General features: G+C 33.6%; 1 protein-coding gene across 3 annotated transcripts; it reads right to left on the reverse strand.

Annotated features, from left to right (window-relative positions):
• Positions 1-907: 907 nt before the first annotated feature.
• On the reverse strand, positions 908-6,187 carry mdlc (RING finger protein mdlc). Of its 3 annotated transcripts, none has more exons than XM_090174571.1 (4): positions 6,062-6,183; positions 5,908-5,968; positions 4,360-4,585; positions 908-1,707 (listed from the first exon to the last, which is right to left on the reverse strand). In XM_090174571.1, the coding sequence occupies exons 1-4, from the start codon at positions 6,078-6,080 to the stop codon at positions 1,099-1,101; spliced, it is 915 nt and encodes a 304-aa protein (XP_090030697.1). In that variant the 5' UTR covers positions 6,081-6,183; the 3' UTR covers positions 908-1,098. The 3 variants fall into 3 exon arrangements, with proteins under 3 accessions (XP_090030697.1, XP_090030698.1, XP_090030696.1); XM_090174572.1 differs by having other exon boundaries at positions 909-1,707; positions 6,120-6,187; XM_090174570.1 differs by having other exon boundaries at positions 909-1,707; positions 5,908-6,110.
• Positions 6,188-7,930: the final 1,743 nt, after the last annotated feature.

Below are 7,930 nucleotides of genomic sequence, written 5' to 3' on the forward strand. Positions count from 1 at the left end.
TATGGCGCTAGCTCAATACTTATAGAATTATTTGTACGAAAATACCGGGACTTTCGGCGTTTGGAAAATGAACACTTAATACATAGTTTTAAAAAAATCATATTTTAAAAACTACGATGAATTTAGGGTTAACAATTTGGATTTCCCACCACAATTATCTAAATTACTAACGTCTAAATTTTCGTCGAAATCGCGCATGGTGCCGTGGGGCATTTTTTTCAAAAACGGGACATTTGACATGGAATGACCCTCATGGTAATGTTACTTATATTTTGCTTTAAAATCACTCGTTCATACTTTAAGGAGAAATTGACTGACAGATCATCATTTCGGGCAAATGTTCCTAAATAGAGTATTTTGTATTTTAAAATACTAAAAGGAAGTATTTTATTTTAAATACTTTTTCAAAGAGTATTTAGTATTTTAAATACTTATTCTAGCAAGTATCTAATATATTATTTTAAATACTCAGAACGAAGTATTTTACACAACACTAGCTAACTCAGTGCTGCATTATCCTTATGACTGACACCTAGGGGCAATCCCAGAGCATCGGCCCTAAGTGGGTAAAAGCCTAGGGACCCTGCCATGAGTTAATACATGACTGAGTTCACTGCTAAGTACCTTTAAATCTAGAACTTGAATTTCAGTTTAAGTCAGTTTCAATGCAAGTTTCAACCAATAAAATTGAGAGAAACTCGCCATGTACACTGGCTTTAAGCCGATAATAAAATTTTAGTACCAACACCAGAAAAAAACCATACCATGACTAGAAAATTCTTGATATCAGAAGACCATTATAACATTGGTTTTCAGTTTTCTGTATATTTTATAACACATATTGAAAAAAATGGCCTCAAATAATAAATATATTAATAGAAGAATTAATTAAATTTGTAAATTATCATACACTAAGACAGAATTATTGAAAATAGACCTGACGCCACCGATGCCAATTAGAACAACAGATATAAGGAAAACTGGCTGCTTGTCAACATACTATAATTGAATGAAAGGTGTAAAAATATTTGAAAAATCAAGAATCAGGCCTAGTTGGGGTAAATTATGTAAAGAAAATTTTATTATTATCAAAAAAATTTATTCATCTGAACTGCTATTATCATCATCGTCGTCGTCATTATCAACTGCCTGAACAACTTCCGGCTTATTATCATTATCATCACTATCCGAGTCAATTGGTTTTTCATTTTTCAGTCTCGCTATAATTTCCTTGGCAGGATTAAAAACGCCCATTGTTGGTTGGGCACAAACAAAACAACGCGAAGATTTCCGGTAATTTTCCAGGGCACATTTTTCACAAAAATAATGCTTGCACTTTGTAACAATGGGATCCTTAAATGACTTTCTACAAATGAGACATTTGAATGGAAGCTTCTCTTCGTCGGAATCAATTTCATATTTGGTATCATCATCATCATGAGCATCATTATTGGCATCCATTTCCAGTTGCCAACCGTATTTGTAATCAGTCCTGTCGTGCATAAACTTGCAACTATCTCCGAAACCGCAATACCCAGTCTCTTTGTAATCTTTGCAGAGGTCTGGTTGATAGTCCCATCTTACAGTAGCTCTGACATTCTCTGGAGCTCTTATTGGACCTTTGCGCACCATTCCACTGGACGCATTACCTTGGGCAGTGTCTTTCTTTGCAATGAACTGCGTGTAGTTATTTAAACCTCGATAAACCTAAAAGTAACAAATTATAAGTAAAATGAAGGGCATTTTAAATGACAAATATAAATATCTACAAATGAAGGGAAATATAGAATACAACTTATTTGAAAATTGGGGTTAATTGAATTTCAGATTAGGATTTCACACATAGCCAAATCTGCGTGATAGGCGATTTCACCAAGTTTATAAAGTTAGTTAGTTAATAACCTATAACGTTGAGGTTCCCCCCGGATTGGTACTTTTAAATTTTTTTAAATATATATCAAATCTATGAATTTTTATGATTTTCTTAATTTGAATATAATTAATGGCTCTTTCATGTATAATTAACGTATATTTTACTTTGATCAGTTAGCTTATCTTGAATTAAACGAAATCTTAATTAAATTTAATTATATAATATTTTAGTTGGCTAAAATTTTTATTTTAATTTTTTAAGAACCTATTTTTCACCATTTTTTATTCCTCCATTGAAATACATTGTGTGATTTAAATATATATATTTTTTAAATAACTTGATTTAAATCAGCCAACGCCGGGTTTTTCTCCAAGATAGAAAAGGGTTTCACAAGGAAACCAATTTGGGAACCACTGTTTTAGCAGAATCTTTTTAGAAAGAATCACATTTCACTAAACTCAGAGGAAAGCTCACACGATAGGTCCATGTTTCCAAATTTTTTGTTAGGCAGAGGAAAAAGACTCTCCTACAGACTCAAAAAAGCCTCATGTAATTTCGTGTTTTTTTTTGGTGGAGAATGTAGCACTTGACGCGTAGATTACGAAACTAATTTTTTTTGGGGCCGCAAATGATAATTAAATTAATTAACTTAATGTTAAAAATGTACTAATTTTAGGGAATTACCGTGTTTTTGTATTTGTGGGCGGCGGAGAATGTAGCACTTGACGCGTAGATTACGAAACTAATTTTTTGGGCCGCAAATGATAATTAAATTAATTAACTTAATGTTAAAAATGTACTAATTTTAGGGAATTACCGTGTTTTTGTATTTGTGGGCGGCGGAGAATGTAGCACTTGACGCGTAGATTACGAAACTAATTTTTTGGGCCGCAAATGATAATTAAATTAATTAACTTAATGTTAAAAATGTAAAAATGTTAGGGAATTACCGTGTTTTTGTATTTTTGGGTGGCGGAGAATGTAGCACTTGACGCGTAGATTACGAAACTAATTTTTTTTGGGCCGCAAATGATAATTAAATTAATTAACTTAATGTTAAAAATGTACTAATTTTAGGGAATTACCGTGTTTTTGTATTTTTGGGTGGCGGAGAATGTAGCACTTGACGCGTAGATTACGAAACTAATTTTTTTGGGCCGCAAATGATAATTAAATTAATTAACTTAATGTTAAAAATGTACTAATTTTAGGGAATTACCGTGGTTTTGTATTTTTGGGTGGCGGAGAATGTAGCACTTGACGCGTGACGCGCAGATTACGAAACAATTTTTTTGGGCCGCAAATGATAATTAAATTAATTAACTTAATGTTAAAAATGAACTAATTGTAGGAAATTACTGTATTTTTGGGTGGCGGAGAATGTAGCACTTGACGCGTTGATTACGAAACTTTTGTTTTTGGGTCGAATAATTAAATTAATTAACTTAATGTTAAAAAGTTAGTAGAGTGGAAACCTAAACAAACAGTAACAAGCCGTGGTGTAGGCGACAACCCGACGAAGATAATTACTTCCAAAACACGTAAAAGACGTTACTAAACTCCCCGTATTGGCGCCTGACGGCGCCGCGCACTCACTTCGCTCAAGCGCTGGGGGCGCGCAGCGCCTCCCCAACCCCATACTAAAAAAAGCGATGGGCCATCTATAACGCGACCTAGAGGACAGTACCAAGCCTTACGCATCAAGTATATACTTTTAATCTCAACCAGAAACAAAGTGGCCCAATAATAGAAAACACCCAGAAAATGAACAAAAACTGTAAAAGATTTGATAAAGTACGGGAATATCACTTTGTGGCCCAAAAATACAAAACACCGAGAAAATGAACAAAAACTGTAACTGATTTTATACAAAAAGGGCGAACACACGACGGAAATAAGTACAACAAAACACGTGCAAATGCCCAAAAATTAGAAATTTAAAATTACATTAAAAAATTAAATAATCATTTGCGGCCAAAATAAAAATTACCCTCGGCATCTACGTGACAAGGTCTATCAGGCGCAACCAAAATTAATATAAAATTCAATGAAAATGAGAAATTTTTAAAATTAAAAAAATTAAGTTAAACAATTAAATAATCATTTGCGGCCAAAATACAAATTACCCTCGACATCTACGTGACAATGTCTATCAGGCGCAACCAAAATTAATATAAAATTCAATGAAAATGAGAAATTTTTAAAATTAAAAAAATTAAGTTAAACAATTAAATAATCATTTGCGGCCAAAATAAAAAATACCCTCGACATCTACGTGACAAGGTCTATCAGGCGCAACTAAAATTAATATCAAATTCGATGAGGCCGCTGTACTACACTTCACCCCATTTGGCATTACTGGTATTGCGTGATAATCCAACTTTCTAAAAGTTCAATAACAATGTTAATTCGGCGCATTGGAATCTAGGTTCAAGGAAAATAATAAAACAATATTTGTTATTTTAGCCCTAAAAATAAAAAAATACCTTATCCTCGTTAGGTTTCTTTTTCATTTCTTCATTAATCTTTTGAGCTCTTTCAAATATACTTTGAGCGTCTTTGTCCTTTTCTGTCTCCGTTTGAACTGTTGCTGTAGCTCCCATATCACTTGGGCCTTCAAATGACCCTGTTGATTTGTAGGATACAGAAACGTCTCCAGTGGGTTCATCATCGCTGTTTTTTTTTTCCACTTCCTCTTGATATGATTTAGATCTAAAAAACACAAAATTGATTAAAAAAATTTATTTCAAAAGTGTACATATTTTGTTTTTGCTTTTAACATAGAAAGTGAAACAAGCAACATGTATAAAAGGAAACATGCTTTTTAATAAATGGCTGAGGAAACAAAATGAGCAAGAACTTCTAGTAGAGTCAAAAACAGTTTTAGTTGAATCTGAGTGTCTTGATAACTTAAGTAATTTTGGTCATCCAACTATATACTTTTTGATATTAAAAACAGAAAAATTGGACTTTCTTCACGAAAGTGTTTTAGTTCCTCATTAATTCCCATATTTGGTTGGTTGGTTGAAGATCAATCAAAGGCAAGGCTTATTGTCGAATTTAAGCTGAGCTTAGCATATCATGGCTCAAGACAAAATCACAGCTGTAAACCACATTGGTTTCTACAGAAATCATAAGGTTCAACACAGTTTTTTATACACTCCATGTGAATACAAATATATAATTTCCTGGTCATAGTGATATGAAAAGTTATTTAAAATTGAACCTCACACTTTTTTATCTCAATTGATATTATACACAAATGACTTTGTTAAGGATTAAAAACCTACCAACCAATGCAAAATAAAGGGAATTTCTATACATTGCACACACATTATTTAACATAGTTCCTAAAAACTTGCATATTAAAAACTTTGGGAATTTTCAAGAATAGCGCCCCTCTTATAGATTTGTTTTGATTGTGCTATATTATTATAGCATTTTTTGCAAGGAATCTATTGCAGTTAAAATTATTTTTCAGAAATTAATACTTAAAGGGGCTCCAAAGTTCGGTGGCAAAAAAATAGAAAATTGAGCATGCTTTTCCTTCGCCCCAACCCCTCACTCGGTCTTGGCAGAGGCGGGCAGAGTTAACCATAAATTTCGCACTTTACTGACTTTACACACATTTTGCCACCGAAATTTGGAGCCCCTTTGAAGAAATATATTTAAATAAAAATTGTACAAAGCGCCTGATGTGGGTGCATATATAAACCCCACGTACTGTCATCGTATCTAGTGAAATTGTACCTACTGACATAATATCTAGTGAAATCGTACCTATTGACAATACATACATACAGCAATAGATTCCTTGTAAAAAATGCTATAATATAGCACAATCAAAACAAATATTTAGGAGGGGGCGAAATTCTTGAAAATATCCAACACACATGAAAATTAGAAATTGGGGTTCTGTTATGACTTTTATGATGCTTATAGATGTCAAACATTTTGCAATTTGAGTCTGAGATAATGAAGCTTCACTTCAATTAAGATAAATTATATAAATAAATTTAGAAAGTTGAAAATACTTTTTAGATTTAGATCCTTGAATCATTTGGTTTTTCAGGCAGGGCTTCTTAGAGGGTTTCACTACAACAGTTTCATCATTACTATCACTTGAAGAATCTCTATTTCGACGAACTCTAGTATTAACCTTCCGAACTCTTTTCATGAGAAACTTACAGTTCTTTTCTTCGGACATTTTTATGAGTTTATATATTAATAAGGAAAACGTATATACCTTCTTAGGGCGAAGTAAAATTTTGGCAAGGCATATCAATCAAATCGATAAAGAGTTACTTAACACATTCGTCTGCTTACAGATCTGTACCGTGTTATGACTCGTTTATTTAAAATTTTTAAAAATACGGTGTCAACTTAGGAGCCTTAGGCACCACACCTAAAGTGAAATTAAAGAAAATAATAATTATAATGTTCACAAATTTATGGTGCATCATTAAATCTCATTGACTGACGCTTATTTTTTCTAATTTAAAATACAAGGAAAATATGTATAAACAAAAAATTGAATTTCCTCAGTGAGCCCTTCCCCTCTCCGATAATCATACAATGGAAATACTGATAAATATTAGAGTGAAAACATAAAAAAGCAGTTATAAACTTCCGCTTAATATTTACTTTTGGGGCGTGTATGCGGATTATTTTTAGATTTCGAATAAACTCTTTAAGAAAGTACTTAAGCCAGTGCAAAGAAAATAAAGACCACGTACCCTAGAGATTCGAAAAGCGAGACGCTTCCGATTTACAGTTTTGTAACGAAGAAGTTACCCACTTCTGGCATCGCACCTCTGAAAAATATAACTTAAAGAGGCTCCAAAGTTCGGTGGCAAAATGTGTGTAAAGTCAGTAAAGTGCGAAATTTACGGTTAACTCTGCCCGCCTCTGCCAAGGCCGAGTGAGGGGTTGGTGGGAAGGAAATGCATGCTCAATTTTCTTTTTTTTTGCCACCGAACTTTGGAGCCCCCTTTAATTAGCTGCTTTAATGCGCTATATAAATTTGGTTACCGTGGTAACTTTGGGGCGATAATAGAATCTCGTACCCTAGATTTGAAATCACCACCGTGCGCGTAGTCAATAGCTCCATATTTACCATGGTGTTAACCAGTGTCGTAACTAGCTTTTCTTCCGCCCTGTGCAAAGTTCAATTTTTGGGCCCCATAATGACGAATTAATATAAGTCAAATAATGGGTGGTGATTAGGTTTTTGAAGAGATTAATGCTCTCAACGTTTTTTAAGAGATTTGGAAGTTTGTTCCAATTTTGGGAGCCTACTATTTTAACACTTTTAGAAGTTTTTGTCCGAAATGTTTTGAGAATTTTTTCTATATAGAAGTTATCATTAGCTCCTCTCGTATTAATATTTTGGGGAGGGGTGAGGAATCTATCTAAGATATAACGAGGGACTTGATTCTTTTTAATTTTATACATAAAAATTAAGAGATTATGCCAATAGGTAAAATCAATAGAATTAATACGAGCAATATGTTTAGCTTCAGTTAATGACGAAAATTTTGGGAATCCGGCAATTAATTTCGTAGCGCTGTTTAGGACTTTCTGAAGATTAGCGAGATCAGATTTAGTCGCCGACGCATAGAAAATTATAGAGTCGATCGAGATATGGCTTTGGAGCGGTTTCATAAGCCAAAGCCTACTCTTGACTTTGCTGATGATATACTGTATATGTGGGTGCCAATCTAAAGATTCTTCAAAGTGTAGTCCAAGGTATTTAAAGGTTTTAGTCCTGACGATGGCACCATTACAGATGGAGGTTATAGCACTAGCAGCAGCAGCCTTTTCTCGATTAGGGGAGAAGATCATCATTTCTGTTTTTTCTTTGTTAAGGCATAAGCCTTTATTAGTCAAGGCTTGTTCAAGTGCGAATAGATCTCTTTCAGCATTAGAAATCAATGTAGTTAAGTCTGTACTGGCCGATGAGATGGCATTGTCATCTGCGTATTCATTAGCTACAGAGAACATGAGGCTCTTATGTAAATCCATAGAGTATACATTAAACAAGAGCGGACCCAGGAC

Source organism: Leiobunum rupestre, chromosome 5 (assembly GCF_980474605.1).
Source record: "Leiobunum rupestre chromosome 5, qqLeiRupe1.1.hap1, whole genome shotgun sequence".
Taxonomy (NCBI): domain Eukaryota; kingdom Metazoa; phylum Arthropoda; class Arachnida; order Opiliones; family Sclerosomatidae; genus Leiobunum; species Leiobunum rupestre.

Bases quoted from the DNA above. Each gene is read 5' to 3' on its own strand.
- mdlc (XM_090174570.1), bottom strand. From the start codon at position 6,080: ATGTCCGAAGAAAAGAACTGTAAGTTTCTCATGAAAAGAGTTCGGAAG. The intron at 4,586-5,907 runs GTATTTTCAACT...TGTGTTTTTTAG, and splicing joins CAAGGATCTAAATCTAAAAA to ATCTAAATCATATCAAGAGG. The intron at 1,708-4,359 runs GTATTTTTTTAT...TGTTACTTTTAG, and splicing joins AGAAACCTAACGAGGATAAG to GTTTATCGAGGTTTAAATAA.